General features: G+C 46.3%; 1 protein-coding gene across 3 annotated transcripts in view; it reads right to left on the bottom strand.

The window, feature by feature from the left end:
• Positions 1 to 18,281, bottom strand: part of ATF7 (activating transcription factor 7) — a 65,208-nt gene that overhangs the window by 13,322 nt on the left and 33,605 nt on the right. For 2 of the 3 annotated variants that reach the window (XM_030554434.1, XM_030554435.1), the window contains exons 5-10: positions 17,566 to 17,723; positions 14,358 to 14,457; positions 12,993 to 13,106; positions 10,753 to 10,905; positions 8,551 to 8,748; positions 5,463 to 5,571 (exon numbers count right to left, since the gene is read on the bottom strand). In XM_030554434.1, the coding sequence (XP_030410294.1) occupies positions 5,463 to 5,571; positions 8,551 to 8,748; positions 10,753 to 10,905; positions 12,993 to 13,106; positions 14,358 to 14,457; positions 17,566 to 17,723 (832 nt within the window). Of the gene's footprint in view, positions 1 to 362; positions 445 to 5,462; positions 5,572 to 8,550; positions 8,749 to 10,752; positions 10,906 to 12,992; positions 13,107 to 14,357; positions 14,458 to 17,565; positions 17,724 to 18,281 lie in introns of all 3 variants that reach the window. The other variant, XM_030554436.1, reaches the window with a different exon arrangement.

Genomic DNA, 18,281 nt, shown 5'->3' with positions numbered 1-18,281 from the left:
CACCGATCCATATGCAGAAACCATTTAACCCAGCATTGATATGCATCCACCTCTAAGAGGGGGTGCAGCAGCTGTTAACAGCATGCAACAGTTCTAACACAACTATCTAGGACAGGACGTAAAAAAGAATAAAAGCTGCCTGAAAAAAGCAGGGACAATCTAAAGATTCAGAAAACAATGATCAAAACTAGGATCTGGCTAGGCCACCCCATTTAAATACAAAAAGCAGTAGGGGCAATTTTAAAGAACCTCGAGTTAGAAAGAACTTTAGCAAAAGGGTACTAACATCAAAGCACAGACAATAGATCTAGCTTAACTTTCCTATAATACAGCTATGTCCTCATTATAATAAATGTACTTTCCTACATGTTGTTTCCTGGTATAGTACTTGGTTCGAGGCCATTTAGCCCAGAGACTGAACAGTTCCTTCGGAGTCCTTACCATCTGTTGGGTGAACACACAGAGAGGTATGAAACAGAAACCCTTCCACAAGCTGACAGCATACCTGTTACAGCAGTTTTTCTGAATTTTATATAAATTCTCTGGTTTACTCTTTATTGATCTCTAGAACATTAACATCAGTTAGACCTCATCACAAACCACTTGCTCACTAAAGTTTTCTGTAACTTAAAGCTGCGGACAATGAAGTGAGGACAAGACAAAGCCAGCAAGCTTCTTCTGCAGTTGTATAATGGTCAACAGAGATTGGTTTGTCCAAACTTCGTTTTCTCTCCCACTGTGTCTGGGCAGGGGTGCTAGACAAAAAGGATGATTTGTGACTGCTTTCGTGCTACAGTAAGGGTGATCAAACTTCATGCTTTGGGAGGGTATAAGCTCATTCATTATCTGCCTAAGTCCAGAGGAAATTCCCTCCTGAACAGCTGGCTTGATGAATTATGGAGAGGATGTGGTTATCATCCTCTGAAACAGCAAGTATTGACCTATGGCTGGATACACGGGATTCCTGTAACACACCAAGTGCGTAAAGCCCATGTCACCAGAAACCAGAGAAGAAATTACAGCCTCATTGTGCACAGCTGGGAGTGTTTTAAGATCCAGATTGCCACTAGGTCCTTTCACGTTGCTCTGTATCCCTTCCCCAAACTCAGTTAATCTCACCCTCGTAAGCGAGGTGCTGGCTAGGACATAGCTACCATATTGAAAGATACAGCTAGCACAGTAGATTTCAAAAGTGATTTGGGGGTGAGGAGGGAGGGTCGAGCAGAGCAACAGAAGAGTTTGGCATCCCAAAAAGGAGATTTACAAGATATTATAAATAAAACAACCCAGCTGTACATAAGGCAGCTGTAATTCCATCAAGGGAATCTGGCATTTTTGTTTAAGGACATGCTTAGTGATAAATCTTTATAATAAAAAAGGCAGCCAGGGAGGAGGGCTATAGGGTAGGGAGGTGTGAATTTCATTTTTATTATTCAGATGTGTGACGAATTCCTATTACTGGAGTAGACAGACTGAGGAATAAAAATAGGAACTGTAAACTCTGGAAGTTAACAGGAAAAATCATGTTGCATTATACACAAAGAACACCTGTCTGCAAAGGCTGGGGGATAGGGATGAATTTCATGACCACATTACTCAAGCTGTGAGTCACTGTAATGACTGAAAATAAACTGGCTATGCCAGGGACCTGCAAGGCAGATATGCGTGTTCCATTTTGTCAGAGGGGAATGCTTTGGAGATTCAGAATGAGATGGGAGTCAGAAGTGTGACTATGAAGGCATGGCACCGTCTTACTTCTCCTATTTGATCTGTGCACCCTCCACCTTATTTTACCGACCCAAACAAGTTTCCAACTCTCACAAGGCTGACACAAGCAGATGTAGCTAGGGGATAGCCAGCCAGAGCCCCTCTGCCTTCAGCATCATCAATAAGCTGTCAGACAAATTCCAGGAGTACAAAATCTTTGTTAGTGGGGAAAATGTAAGAGGCAGAAAACCCAGTTAGCTTTTTAGATCCCAGGCTGATTACTGTGAAGCAAGCTGTATGGTTGCAGCCATGTTGGTCCCAGGACATTAGAGAGACAAGATGGGTGAAATAATAATTTTTTTATTGGACCAATTTCTATTGGTAAGAGTCACAAGCTTTTGATCTTCCATAGAGCTCTTCTTCTGGTCTGGAAAACTGACTCAGACCTGGTCTATTCTCAGAGACAACTGGGACTAGCTGATGGGGGTGGGGGCACACTGTGAAGGTAGGAAGGCTGCCCCACATGTTGGCTCTGGGAGGAACCTTCCAGCCCCACCTCCATGGGCCAGGGCAGCCAATCTGCTGGCTCCTGAGGGGTTGGGGCCACAGAAGCATGGAGCACGTGAGAGTCTGGGCTGGGTGGGCCTAACTCTGCGAGTGTCAACACTAAAACCTTGCTCCAGATGATGTAACTCGCCCGCTACGTTGACCTAATAACTGCACCTCCACAGAGAGGCATAGTGCTTAGGTCGATGCAGTGAAAGCATAGACACTGCATTACTTACGTCAACTTTAGTGGCCTCCAAGAGGTGTCCCGCAATGCCCCATTGTGACAGCTTCTGTCACTATTTTTAACTCCACTGTGCAGTGGCCAGGTACACAGGTACATGGCTCCTCCTCTTTTAAAGCCCCACAGATCTTAAATTCCATTTTCTGTTTGCTCGGCATGGAGTGCTCACCTAGCAACTGCCCATGCCGGCTCCGCACAGCAAACGCGCTCCTGCCTGGAGTACACAGGAAGTGATGGATCTCCTGAGTCTGTGGAAACACAGCACCAATCCAGCCATAGAAACATCGATATCTATGGGCAGATCACTCAGGGCATGGGGGAGAAGGGCTACAACAGGGACATGCAGCAATGCTGCATGAAAATCAAGGAGCTGCAGCAGGCATACCAGAAGGCAAAGAGTCACTCTGGAGTGGAGCTGCAGACACACTGCTTCTATAAGGAGCTGCCTGACATCCTTGGGGAAGACCCCACCACTCCCCCTAAGAGCCCCGTGGATACTTTGGGGAAGCTGGAATCAAAGGCCCCCACAGTGCACAGTGAGGTGTTGGACAAGGAGGAGAAATACAGGGGACAGACGACTGGGGATCTGGTGGCATGGCAAGCCAGGACCTCTTTCTGACACTGGAGCCGTCGAACCGGTCCCTACTCTCCAGCACTGGTGAGCCGGAAGCAGGGAAGGAACCTCTGGTAAGTAAGCCGTTTGCTTTGATATTGCAGAGACCCATCTGTTCATTTACTGTTTTTTAAACAGGCTAGAAGAGGTAGTGAAACAACCAATAGAGGCAGAGTTCCTCCCTGCTTCTCATTCCCCTGGACAGCTAGGCAGAAGGGGCCCTGCGGAACAGTTTGTTTACATGCACTGGGATGTCCTGCGAATCCTGCACAGAGAACTCGAGGAAACTTTCCTCAGCTGAAGGCTTCCCGGGGGGGGTAGGAGGGGTAGGGGAGGGACTGCCTTATTTCTTCTACCCCAGCAGGACGCTTTCCCACACCAGTAAGCAAATACTTCAGCAGGCACCATTGCAGCACACAGACTAGTAGCTTACGGACCCGGTCTGCAGCCAGACGCTTTCAAGACCTCTTCCCTGACAGCCTCCATTACGCTCAAGAGTGAGATAGCTAAAATTTTCCAACTCCAAATTGATTCCCGACTGATGGGTAGCAATCTGGTGTGACCAGCTTCCATACAGTGATCGCCACGTGGCTCTCATTTAATGTAGCTGCGCTGGAGGGCTGGGGACACAATTCCACGAATGTGGCCTTGAGCATCTGAAAGCTTTGCAGTCACTGCTCATCATCCCAAACCGGTGCTTGTTTCTCGGGCCCAGAACCAGTGCTCCACCATCTGGCAACTGCTCGGTGAATGCCAACAACCACCTTGAATAGTTTCTTTCTTTGTTCGTCAGCAAGGCAGCCTGCAAGGCATTGTTATATCCCTCACAGCTCCTCTGGCAGCTCTGAAAATACTGAAGGATCAGGTGCATTGTGTTCATAACTGTCAGCACAATGCTGAAAAGCAGTGCAGGATCCATGCTTCTCACAGAGATAGTGGATGTGCAGGTTTGTGGGCTTTTGAAAAGAGGCGTGAAACATTGTGGGATGCAGATATCATGGGATGGAGGAAACTCTTATCATGGGATGTTGAAACCATGTTACCAGTCATCCCAGCGCAACTCGATTGCCCCATGAGGCTTTGCAAGCCCTTTCCAAAACACCCTGTTCCACATAGTGGCGAGTTGCATAGCGGGATAGCAACCCATGATGCACTGCACTCAGCACCGATGCAAACGCTACTAGTGAGGACACACACACCCCGACACAAGGAGCATAGTGTGGACATGCAAAAGCAATTTAATTACTGCGGTGGCTGTACGTCAACGTAATTTGGGTCAATCTAATTTTGTAGTGTAGACATGCCCTCAAGATGGAACAGATGATCCATTCAAGGAGAAGAGGCCTGCTAACACCCTTCCAGTCACAGAAAGAACTAAGACTCCTTATGACTGGAGGGGTGGTAATGGGCCACTTTGCCTTGAATGGTCCCCTTGAAATACATGCTAACTCCTTATGCTGAACAATCTGTTCCACCTTGTATTTAGCTGTAACACTGAGAATGTTTTCCAGATGTGAAGAAGAGCTCTGTGTAGGCTTGAAAGCTTGTCTCTCATATTAACAGAAGCTGGTCCAATACAAGATGCTACCTCTCTACTGGCAGGCAGTTTAAAACAAAGACATCTTCTCACTTGTAAACTGAACCAGTTTGATGTGAATTGCAGAGAACATGAATATGGAACCTCGTGATATCGTTTATATAGTCTGGACTTTTCGACTGCACCTGCACTTAAAACAGCAGCGTTAGTTTCCAACACTGAGCAGTATAAAGGAGGACACCTAGCGTTCGGGGCAACACTGCACCAGGTTCATGGAAGAAACAGGAGTTTGAGTGATGGATGCATGTCGAATATTTCATGCTACAGGGAAACATACTGACAAAAGGAAAAATATGTTATATTATCAAAGTGTTTACACTGACGTCATCAGCATTATACTAATTGCCTGGAATACAATGTCTTGGAGCAAAATCGGTAGTGATAGAATGTTACCAGTATTATTGTTCCTACACAAAGTGAGTTGTCTGTTTTAAGTCCAGCTTCTAGTGGACAGGGGCCCACATCATAAGAACCACCACAACAATTGACACTAATTGGAGAGCTTGTTGGGAGCATCAGAGAAACCCAGGGCAGAACGTCCCTGTCACCACCTATACGTGGCTTGCTTCAGTGCAGGGATAAGGTACAGCATGGGAGAAGCCTGCACTGCCACTGCTTGTGCTTTACCTGGTTCTGCAGAGAAGACACCAGCCCACAGGGCTGTCAATCTAGCATCCTTCAGGAACGCTAAGTTCACATAATTCTACTCAGATGTACCCTAAGGTACAGTGCCGACTGGGCAAGTCACAACTCACCAAGATACCCCTGTGTTTTTTTCTGTAGTGCAGTGACTGGGCAGTCCTTGTGAGCCAACAGTAGCTGTTTAAGTTGAGCAACTTCATTCCTCAGTAGTGTAACTTCATTCTGAGGGAAAGAAAACAACATTTATAGGGATCATAAGTGTTTGGAATAATATCTCTTAGCAATGGCAGAATACTAACATGTAGACGCTTCAAAGTTTACCACCAAACTCTTGTGTCATTTGAGGTCTACAGACTCTGGTCATCACAAATTAACACCTTAATAAAAAGTTGCGTGTGTGCGAGTGAGTGTGCATACAAAACACGCTTTGCAAGGTTGTCCTCTTACAGACCTGTACCTTACCGAGAAATCCCAAGTTCCAGATGTAAATTAGTCTGTATGCGCCTGCCACCACCACCAATGGAAGAAATGCTAACAATAAGAGTCAATGCAATATTCTGGTGACCCTGATGGAAAGCTAAAAATTCAGGTGGCATCTCTCTCTGAAGGCCAAAACATCTTTCTAAAATGACCATTAATGAGGACTGACCATGAGCAGCTATACAGAGTAAAACCATATCAGGGACGTCTCTTCTTTGGTATATCAAGGGCAACAAAACAGGACCCCAAGGCCCACCTCAAGTTGTTCAGAACATGACAGCTACTCTTACCTTTAACATGGAGGAGTCTGTAGGTGTCAGCCTGTTATATACTTGGGTGGAGGCTGCTTAGACCTACATCTATCCATCTAAAGTACTTACTATGGCTCCCATTTAATAGGTGGTGAGCGGAGACAAAGAGACTAAGTGACGTGCCCAAGGTCACAACAGAAAGTCTGTAGCAGAGGAGGAAACTAAATCCAGGTCCCAGGTTTGCACCGTAACCAATAGGGCATCCTTCCTTTCTGTCACCTCCCCACGATTAAGGTGCAAGCAGTGATCCATTCTGAAGCCAATTCCATCCCTTTCTCATCCCTTTCAACACCAACATAAAAAATGTTCATGCTTTCCAAAACTTCAGGTTAACTCTCAGCCATTAGTTGAAAATTTTTCCCTGAAAATTTCAGAGAGCATGTTTGTAATTGAAATTTGAGATGTGCGTAACATTTGTCCTCTTGTATCTGAAAAACCCAGTCAACTGCACTTTGAACTTGGCTAGGAAAACGGTTTCTAAAATTACCTTGTGACAAGCATGACGCTGGCAAACCAGGTCATGTCAGAGTGTATTCAGGCCAACTCTCTTATGTATTAGTATAGATCAAAGAGATTGTTAAATGTATACGTGTTTTGGGTGTTTAAACTTCATAAAACTAATGGGATGTTAAGTGCATTGTTTTCTCTCATCTGTATCCTCCTATGATGCATCAAACATTTACATTGTAAATACTGCTGTAACTAAATAACTCATCAGACATCAAAGCAGCCTTGTGGAATGGTAATCAAGGACTTTAATCAGAAAAAGCGCTAGTTACAAAGCAAACGGCCATTGTGTGTGATGACTGGAGGTCTGAGACTCAAAGTGCATTCCTCATTCACTGTCATCAAAGGAAAAGCCCACGTGGGAAGAGAGACTGACAGCTTGTTTTCTGTGAGAAGAAGCTATAAGAAGGGATTCAAAGAAAGTTCCTGCATCTTTGGACTTTGACAGGGCAATGTACCAGATATAAAGCAGAAATCCCCAGAGACAATCTAAGTACCCTGGAAAGACTTTTGGGAAACTAGCAGTTCACTGTATAGTTGCCACCATTAGGAGTTACAAACTGTGATTCCCCTGGACAGATATTTTACCTGCTTTATTCTCTCAATAACTCTCATTCTTTTTTCTTAGCTAATAAACCTTTAGTTAATTTACTATTGGTTGCCAGTGCCAGGGCTGTCTTTGGTGTAAGATCCAAAGTACCAGCTGATCTGGGGTAAGTGGCTGGTCTCTTGGGACTGGAGCAACCTGATGTGGTGTGATTTTTGGTTTAAGTGACCATTATCACAATGTTCCGTTTGTCTGGGTGGCAAAATAGTCCGGAGAGTCTAAGTTGGTCTGTGACTCCATGGTAAGACTGGTAGAGTGATCCAGGAGTTTACGTTTGTTACTGGTTTGGTGAAATCTAATTATAGAACATACCACCAGCTTGGGGTATCTACCCTGTTTCTGACAGTCTGCTTTATGGCAGGCACTCACAGTTTTGAGCCACTCCAGAGAGTGTGACAAAGAGAATGAAAATATCGTAATTAGTGCTATTGAAGCACACTGCATGAGTCACTGAAAGCCAGTGGGGGAAACAGCCCACACAGGACGTGAGTTCAGTTTTCAGAATCCTTTCCATCCTCGGTCTGTCTGCTGAGAGCATTAACAAGGGGACTAATTGCAAAGGGAAGGGAATTATGCATAGTTCTGCTTGGCACAGCAGGAGAGAGGCTGTTAGGGAGCTAGTTAGAGCTCCCCGATTTTCAAGGAGAATCTGAACTGCCCTGGGCCTCAGCTGCAGCTTTGCTTGCCCACGGTTCCAGCCCCAAGCGGCAGAGAACAGAGCAGAAGCCAGTTATGCTGACTTTGTGCCAGCTGACAGCTCTTCCCAAGCTGGGGGGGGGTTTCAGCTAGGATACAGCAGCTTCCTGGTGCCTTTGCACTGTTCCAGCACCTATCTTCTGTGGCTGAAGCAGCTGAATGTTCCAGGGTGCAGTCTTGAGAGGATGAGTGGCAGGGCACAATGCTGGATTCTCCCTTACTCCCTTCAACCTTTTCAGGGCAAGACCGGGTGTGCAGCTCTTATGTATTGTATGCAGCAGAGGGGGTTGGAAATGGTGATATGAAATTCCACCTGCTCCTTTTCTTACACCTTTGGCTTATCCAGGACTTGATGGTACAAATACTGGTTTCCATTGCCAGAAGCACATACACAAGTCTTTGCGAATCAAGTACAGAAAAAATAAACTTGTTACAAAAAACCCTGCAACCTTCCTAGCCACTTGATTCTGGTTTCTCACAGACTAAAGACCACCACCAAAGCACACTGTGCCTCTGCACCACGGTAAAAACATCCTCCTTGGAGTGGAGGCCGAAATGCAGCCAAGCAGATGGGCTCGGCCTCCGTGGTTACATACTCACACTCAGCTGGATGTTCTGTGTCGTGAGCTCCTCTGCTTTCTTTTCCAGGGAAGACACCCACAGCTTGCGTTTCTGACGGCAACGAGAGGCTGCAGCACGGTTCCGCTCCAGGAAACGCTGCCTGCGCTCATCCGGGTCTTCATCCATCGTGCGTCTCCGCCGGCCACCTGTGCTAGGTGTGGGCTGAGCAGGGGAAACCTGGAGTTAGGACAGAAAAAGGAGAATTACTGAAACAAACACACTTGATTAAACCAGAGAGTTATCCACACTGACTGTACGGAGACCAGAGCAAATTCCAGTTGGCTGGCAGAGTCAGGATGTAGGAAGTGTCGGCTGCTGATTCCGAAACTAAAAAAGAGTTTTTCCAGAGCAGCTTCCAGTGTTCTCAAGGTACTTTATGGACATTAATGAATTAGGTCCAAACAGATTTGTTGAGACTTATTCTACAGACAGGGAAAGTGAGGGAGAGAGATTAAATGACTTGCTTAGGGTCACACTGGGAGTCTGTGATGGAGACCCAGCTTCCCTGATTCTCAGTCCTGCACCTTATCCTTCCTCCCAAGCACCGAATCTTGTGACGTGTTGATGAATGGGCAATATGTACTAGAAGCACAATGAAGTTTCAGTTCTGAGCTACTATCTCAGTGTCAGGATAATTTGAATATTTTTAACATACAGGGGAGCTCTCCAGTCAAGTGGCGGATATTAGATTATTATGGGTTTTGGAGAGGAATCAGATGGTATTTCTTGCAGTGGATTAAATATGCTCACTTTTCTTGCAAGACTACAGTTTAAATCCCACCTCAGGCCATTAAGTGGAAAGAAGTTGATTGGCCTCAGTCTGATTTTCAGTAGATATTTGTCCAGACCACAAAGTCACTACCGCAATTTGCAAGGACAGAAGCCTCAAGAGTAGAACAGCAGGGAGGGTGAGAGGTGAGGAGAGGAGTTAGTATCATGGATGAGCAGGAGGCAATGCTGGCTGGAACTGGGGCCAGGGAGGAGCTGTGAGGGAGAAGCCTGCAGAGCACATCTCGTTTAATCCTTATTTCCACCAGCACTACAATTCAGCCCCTAGCATCTGCCTCAGTCAAAAAAAAAAAAAAAAAAGGTTGTTTTGTATTTTGTTTTGTTTTTTAAAAAAGGACTATTCAGCTTCATATTGTTGGAATTTACCACAGGTTACAATGTGAGAGGGAAACAACTCAACAGAGCCATCTTTACAGATATACATGACACTTCTGCAAGGGAATACGGGCGTTTGTGTAACACAGCCAATCTTCAGCTGTGCTCTAACATCATTGTACGAAGTCTTACAGGCATTTAAGAGTGGATTCTGTAACACTGCAATCTCCTGCTGTATTCTGAGGGAACAAAGGAAAAACCAACAAGGACAAATCACCCCAGACTCAGTCCTCTCAGCACTACTGCATCGGCTCTATAATTACACAGCTACAATGTGAGAGAGCAGTTACACTTCACTACTCACTGTCAGACAGCATATGGATATTAAACTTTTGGAAGCCTGTCTAACTGATGGAGCAGGTGGCAATTCTGATGGAAGGCTGGCATTTGGTTAGCTGGCAGGAGCAAGTGAGGTTGACTGCCTAAGAGGGGAGTGTTTAACCCTAGTAATTAAAAAGGAAAAAGAGGACAGCAAAACACTCTTTCTAAACTCCAGAACACATCAAGTAACTGTGCCTGTCGGCTAAGTCTAACTTGGACTGTTTGACAGTGATGGTAACTACAAAAAGGAGTGTTTCACACATATTAAACCCCAACCCCCCAAAAACCCACCTCAAAACCCTACAGCTCTGCACACTGGAAAGCATATAGGTCTGAGCAGACAGCGACAGATTCATAAGGTTATTCCCCCCACCTTTCCTAACAGACTAGAACTCCCAGGATCTTTGTTTCCTCCATCATCACTTTAAGCCAGGGGTTCTCAAACTGGGGGCTGGGACCCCTCCGGGGGTCATGAGGTTATTAGATGGGGAATCATGAGCTGTCAGTCTCCACCCCAAATCCTGCTTTGCCTCCAGCATTTATAATGGTGTTAAATATATAAAAATGTGTTTTAATTTATATATGGGGGAGGGGGTCGCACTCAGAGGCTTGCTAGGTGAAAGGGGTCACCAGTACAAAAGTTTGAGAACCACTGCTTTAAGCCATCATATCTTTGAAGATTAAGAAGGAGCAGACCTGTGGCTGAGCTGGAGAAGGTGCATCTGGGTGCTGGAGAAGTATCTGACCCTGCTCTGGACGTGAGGTCACCATTGTGCTTGCTGACCCCACAACCATGCTGCTGCCATTCAGTGAGGAAGAAACCTGGTGCGTCAGGCTGGCCTTCAGTCTCTGTAAAATGAGAGAACAGAACTGTCAATGGGGTTCTCCATTCGCCTCGGAGACACAGGCCCTAACATAACTTATTCTTCGCTCTTTTCAAAGGATGATTCAAATCCAGCCAAAAGCTGTTATCATCTGGCAGGTGTTGGGTGGCCCACATGAAGATAGATGGTGGTTCTCAATCCAGTTCAGAACAGACAGGTGTCCACATCACAAAATCACTACAGCAACTGGCACTCATCAGCTCCCCAGCTGGCAGTCTCTCCGGAAGGACAATGGACCAAATGGACTGTGGAGACTGAACAGCCTTCAGATGCTAGGAGGTGGGTCTGACACATGGGGAGGGACACAGCAGAGAACAAGTTTGCACAGCTTTGTTAAGAGAGGTCTTTGCTAACACAATCACTAACCCAGGTGAAAGGAGACTGAAGCATGGGCATATTATTACACATATATAGCAGAGTTTAAGAATTCTTACCCTCCTAGCCCCCACAATGGCTCTAGTTCAGGGGTCGGCAAACTACGGCCCGCAAGCTGGATCCAGCCTCTCAGGACTTTGGATCCAGCCCGCGGGATGGCCTCCTGTGGCACCGTGGGCCCCGTGCCACTCTCAGAAGCAGCCAGCATCACATCCCTGCAGCCCCCGGGTTGGGAGGGGGCAGAAGGCTCTGTGCATTGCCCTTGCCTCCAGGCATCGCTCCCCTGCAGCTCCCACTGGCCGGGAATGGGGAACCGCGGCCAATGTGAGCTTCAGGGGAGGTACCACAGCACTTCCTGGAGCAGTGTGGGGCTGGGGACAGGGCAGGCATGCAGGGAGCCTGCCTTGGCCCCGATCTGCGCTGCGGCCACCCTGGAGCTGCTTTAGGTAAGTGGCGCCAGGCTGGAGCCTGAACCCCTCCTGGACCCCGCCTCCCAACTCCCTGCCCTAAGCCCCCTGCCGGCACCTCGGACCCCTCCTGGATTCCAACTCCCTGCCCTGAGCTCCCTCGTATGCCCCACACCCATCCTGCACCCCAACTCCCTGTCCTGAGCCCCCTCCTGCACTCCGCACCCCAACTCCCTTCCCTGAGCCCCCTCACACACCCTTTCTCTGCCCCAATCCCTTGCCCTGAGCCCCTTCCTGCACACTGCATCCCCTCCCACACCCTGTACTCCAACCCCGCCCCGCATACAATTTCCCCACCCAGATGTGGCCCTCGGCCCCAAAAGTTTGCCCACCCCTGCTCTAGTTTCAGCTCAGTGCACGAATGCAGAATGAATCTTTGCAAATGCCTAGCTAGTGTGGGATTGAAGTAGCGGTTCCTGTAAGCACCAAGGTCACTGCAGCAATGGCACACATAATAATGTGGAAGCCCTGACTGCAAACAAGTCCCCACTGATATTATTTCAGCAAGACAAACGTGCTTTCACCGTCTTTGTATCCAAACTTACTTTTCCCTCCGCCTCATCCCTACTTTCCTTCTTCCTCCTGTGTGCACCCAGCACGTGTGCTGTAAGAGCCGGGGAAGCGGAGAAAGAAATTCCTTCATAAATCTACAGTTGGAAGAGCATCCTACTGAAAACCCTTATTAGAGTCCTTTGCCAGATCACTACAGCACAGCCGCTCCCCTCTTGGCTCTCTCCTCCCTCCCCCATCTCCACTCCATCTGTCATACTGGAACAGGAATCCACTGCTTTACAACATGTCCCATATTTAAGATCGGATCAGGAATCTTTGCCTTGACAATGATATGCAAGGTCCATATGGCAGACTGGCAGTGCTGGGTGATTTAATGAAGAACAGACTCATACTTTTTTACATATTTATAACACCTGCTCTCAGTGTTCCTACAGTGCTTTAAGATACTCTTACTGCTGCCAAGGATTTCAGGGAGGAGCGGTCTAAGATCACTACTTTGAGCTTATCTATTCAAGAGCTTTTGGTGTCTCTTTAGAAGGATGAGAGGGCCATGAGTATAGAAATTCTAAACACACTCTTTTCTGGAGGATCTAAGTGAGATAAGTGAAGGCTTTTACGACAATTCTATGAATATATCCCCCAAAGCAATCTTCCCTGGCACAGGTCAATAGGCTTCTCTCTATGTTCTGGAACTCACCATTTTAGCCTCAGAGTGCATTGGAAGGCCTGATGGTGAAATGGAACCACTGCTGTTGATCGGTGGACCAGGAATACCAGGAATGTTGGGCACCATGGACACTGGCCTAGCCAGCTACATGTAGAGAAAAGAGCAGACATATTTTGAGAAGTTACGTCATTGCTAGTGGAACGTCCCGCATGAAATGGCATCATTATAACCATGTGACAAAGCACTTTTAATGCAGAGAACCTAGAGTGTCTGACAAACTTTATAATTAGGGCCACAGGGATTGTTTCGTCAATCACTCAAAGGTGGGCAGTCACCTCTGTGGTGGCCACAGCTTCTATTTAAGAGAGCACAGCAAGGGCAACCAACAGCTGACGACAGAAAGCGAAATATACTATACTTGGTGGTGAAAGGTCTCCTTCATTTCCCTCACACTCAGAAAATCTGTACACCACAGGGTGCAGTGCTGCCAGGTGGCCGTTAGAGGAACGTGAAAACTGGGAAATCTAGGTTCTAAGCCCAGTTCTACCATGGACTTCCAGGAACATCCTGGTTAAGTTTTAGCTTCCCCATCTGTAAAACAGGCATATTTGTCAGGCTTACCTAAAAGGGGGAAATAGAGCTTTAGTTCTGTTTGATAAGACACACTGAAATACTCTGATGAAAGGTGCTAGGAGCATGAGTTATACTTCAAGAAAATACAGAGATGTCCTAAATGCCAAACTCTTAGCATACTGGCTATTCAGACGTGCATCCCCCCATCCCCACTGGTGGATTGCAACTTCAGCAGTCCTTCTACCTGAGGCACTAGTTTACTGGAATCACCCACTCAGAACACAAAATACCCACCCAGCAGGAGACACAGGATTTGCACAGGTTGACTCACTCAACACACACAAGCCCACCAGAAGGTATATTTATTTGTGAATTTTGTCTCCTGAAAAATTCTCCTTAGGCTGAAGTAAAACCTACAGCGTTAAATATAAATTACCATTTCGCACACTGCCAGGCTGGGGTGGCTTTCCTGGCCTGTGAAGATTAACACGTTCTCTGTAAGCTCGAATGGTTTCAATTGAGGCATTCCATTCCAAACACAACCAACTAATCAGAGATCCTGCAGTTCCCAGTCCTGGATCAATGGTGTGAGCCATCTGCCCAGACCAGGCTTTAATTTTTCAGCCTTACAGGCCTCTAGTGTGACTGGCGTGTTATTATTACCTTCCTAGCATCAGCCCTTGCCCACTTCCACTTCAGGCTTATCTCACACAGAGGGGTAGATGTATTTTAATTTTGCAAATGAAAGCGTCTGCATATGTTGGGCAGGAGAAAAGCTGTCCTCTTCTTTACCACAGAGAACGTGCTGGAAGTTTCTCTTACCGATATAACAGAAGGCATCTGTACAGGAGGGCCAGGGAGGACAGGCATGGTCTGTCCGTTCGCAAGGTGCATGACAAGTGGGAGGGAGCCCGTGGGAGACCTAGAGAAACACAATTCAAGCTCACATGTGTCAATTCAAGTTTATACTGTACAGACAAGACTAAGTAGCCCCCATCCAACCCCACCAAGATACAGGTGATTTCTAGCCTTGTCTAGACTAGGATTTAAAACATTATGCTAGCTAACACAGGCCGACTGACATGTTTTAAAAGTGGAGCACAAACCAAGCACAGCACCTTTAGCATGTGCTAAATTGGTCGAATTAAAGCCCAGTTTACCATGTGTTAAAGTACACATTGCCTTGTCTACATGAGATTCTTAACATGTATTAACTGATGTGATAACATCACATTTTGGGTATTCAGGCAAAGTTGTGTGACAACCATTTGTTGGTTGGTGCTGGCAGGATATGCTGATGGAAGCATTACGGCTCTCCTTATTTAACTCCTCTATGTAAGCTTGCTGGCCTGCTTGCCAAAAAGCATAAGGCTGCTAAAGCACAAAGACCAGATGCCTCTAAGAAGGGATGTTGGACTTTAATAAGCTGGACTCATCTCAACAGAGGGTGAGGATAACCAAATATTACACATTGAGCTCTCTGTTTCAGGAGAAGGAGGAAGTAGTCCACCTGAGTTCACCCTGTGCCAATGCAAACAGAAGCTCTGCTCCAAAACACACAGCAAAGTAAACAGAACCAATGCTGGGTTTCAGCCATAGTTTTCAGGGGAGCAATGTAACACTCACCAGGACACGTAAATGTGTCCCTGATGCTCTGCTGTAGCTATTCAGTGGAGTCCTGCTGCTGCTTTGGTGCCCTCTACTGGCATATGAACAGATGCACGAGGCAGGCTGGGGTGCTAGATCAACTGTTCCTACATACTGGTCAATTTGTGGCTAGAGAGATGCATTAATACAGCCCTCATGGCAGAATGAGACTGTGCATTAATTTGACTTTCATTTAAAAACACTGCTAACCCTCAGAGAAAACATTCTAAACAGACGGCTGTGTCTGCAGAATGCCTGAAACAATAGGTCTGAGAAACACGAAGAGCTCCATTCATTGCCAAGGGGTGTTTACGCTGAAGCCTAATGACGATAGTTAAAAATGCCAACAACCTTTCTCCCTGCTGATCATTTTGCAGAAACACCCAGCTAGATTGCTTATCCAGCTTTTGAATGCAGTGACAAATAAGGGATGGGGGCAGCCTGCCTCGATCGTAGAGTGCACTACTATTTAAGAGTGATGACTTGCAGTGATATACTCTCTCCCCCTGACTCCACCATGTCGGGGTCCACCATTCGAAAAGCTGCTGTCCAAAGAGTGTGGGAGAGGGAGGAAAGAGCTGTGTCTGAACTTACATGGTCAGGACAGTGGTCTCCTTGCATTCTCCCCTATTCTTTATTAGGGGAGATTCTCCTATTTCTCCCCTGCTCGTGATAGCACAAGATGGAGGCAAAGAGAACAGCTAGGAGAGGAAGAACAGGGCTGGTGCTGAGCAGGCATCTGGGCAGTGGGGAGAAAATCCGCTGCTACCATCCCTTCTTTCTAGCCCTGATGAGAGGGATGATGAGTCGCTGCTGGCTAAGCTAAGAACATTACACTGTGGGGTCTGTGTGAGGTAATGGTGAGATGGGGTAGGAGTGAAAGTCACAGGGGCTAAAATTGGGCCAGATTCAAGTTCATACCTTTACCGACTAGGGGTGGGACTTTCAAAGCCACGTAGGGAATCTAGACATTCAATTCTCATAGAAACTGGGTATCCAAATCCTTCAGGCTACTTTGAAAATCCCAGTCCAAAAGTTTAGCCACAGGAAGTTCATACCCTGACCTTATTCTCAGTCCCATTGACATCCCTGCAAGTTCCACTACAGGCCTAACTTTGTAGCTTCAATACATGGACTGTCCTGATTTCACTTCTCTGTTTCTCCAAGCAGGGCAATGCTCTGGTGCCTCAATTCCAGAAGACGGCATTACACCTGAGCTTGAGTCTAGTTTATGGAAATACACACAATACACTCTCAAAAACACAAAGACAATCACTTAACCCTTAAGGTGCCTGGAGACAGGATTTAGACCTTTCCGTCAGGAAGTCTGGACTGATGCTGCCATGGGGTTAAAACACACACACACAAAAATATGAATTGGCAGCCAAAAAAATGGCCTTGTTAATGCAAAGACCCAGATCCAAAGAGGGTAATTAGAAAGAAGTAACAACCATGGCACAACAGAAGCATCCTGACACCAAAGAACAGAGACAGGGCTAAATATACCTCTCCTGAAGGCCCATTGTAATGTATTTCCTGGATCATTTAGGCGCCTTCCTTTTATATATAGGGTTGAAACTACCCCACAATGCAATGCGCTCATAACCACTTCACTGAATGCTCTTCAGTCCTGAGTCTAGATTATTCCAGGGGCCAGAAGAGCAGGTCATTAGGTTATCTGAAAACAAATAGCTACAGAAGCAAAACCTGACTTTGAAGGAGGCCAACAGGTTATAGAGGTTTCACTTCAGAAGCAACAGCTGTCTTGGAAAATCCCCAATACACTAAAGATTCAACCACTTTGCAGTTTTATTTAAGTCTTGTCCTTTTAATTGGGTAGCAAAAGCAACTCATGAGCCTCTGGCAAAACAAATCTGTGAAAGTACAGTTCTGAAGTCCTTAGCTGGGCAAACCTCCTATATTACACCTCTACCCTGCTATAATGCGACCCGATATAACACGAATTCAGATGTAAAGTGGTAAAGCAGCGCCCCGGGACGGGGCTGTGCACTCTGGCGGAACAAAGCAAGTTCAGTATAACGCGGTTTCACCTATAACACAGTAAGATTATTTGGCTCCCGAGCACAGCGTTATATTGGGGAAGAGATGTATATGCAGTGCAGGCATTGCCAGTGGAAGGATATCAGGATCGGACTATTTTTCTTTCCCTAGGGTTGTCCTAGTTTAATTTATGTTAAAACTAGTTCTCATGACAGCATTTACAGTTAGACCCCGAAATACACGGAACTACAGCGGAAGTTGCACACAGCTCAGTGCTTTTGACAATCAGGTAACATTTATGCACTTAAATACAGACTTAAAAAGCCTGACTTTAGGCACCAAATTCTTAAAATCTCGGTCCAAGTCTTAGCATTTTTCTTACCCAAGCTGTCTGTTGGAAGGTGGAGCCTGGGTGATGACAGAGGTCGGGGAGGGGAGAGTGGGATGTAGCGGATCATATCCCAAATGTAGTGGCAGTGACCCTGGACGCATGATGGTTGGAGTAGGAGTAGAAATTATAACCGGCTTTGAAGTGATCTCCTAAAGAGAATCAACAAACAAAAATAAGGACAGATACTTTATCAGCCTCATCGTAATATACCCTTCTCTCATATCTTTCTTCTGAGAATCTGAGTGATTTAGAAACATTAAACCAACTTTCACAACACCTCAATAAGGAAACGGACACAGAGTGGGGAAGGGACTTACCCAAGGTCACAGTGATTCAGTGGCAGAGCCGGGAATAGAACCCCTAAGTCCCAACCCCCAGAGTCCTGCAGAAATGGTTAGACACCACTCCTCTAAAAACCAGTGGCTCCAGCCCAAGTTGGAATAGGTACAACGCATAATTATGCAACCAACAGTTTTGCCACCTATATTATTCTATAGGTGCATGTTCTGGGTCACTACAACAATCCTCAGGGCACAGTGGCCCCGTCCCTATAAAAAATGCTTTATTTATTCAGAGATGCTTTTCATCTGAAGAAACCTGTAAGGGATCCCAGTCCTCAAACCTGGGCCCACAGGTCCCCAGGCAGCATTGAGGCCACAATTGCCACCCACCAGCTCACCTGAGTAACTAGTGAAGGATCCAAAGAA

The sequence above is a fragment of the Gopherus evgoodei genome, chromosome 3, assembly GCF_007399415.2.
Source record: "Gopherus evgoodei ecotype Sinaloan lineage chromosome 3, rGopEvg1_v1.p, whole genome shotgun sequence".
NCBI classification, from domain to species: Eukaryota; Metazoa; Chordata; order Testudines; family Testudinidae; genus Gopherus; species Gopherus evgoodei.
This window is presented reverse-complemented; position numbering and strand designations above follow the sequence as displayed.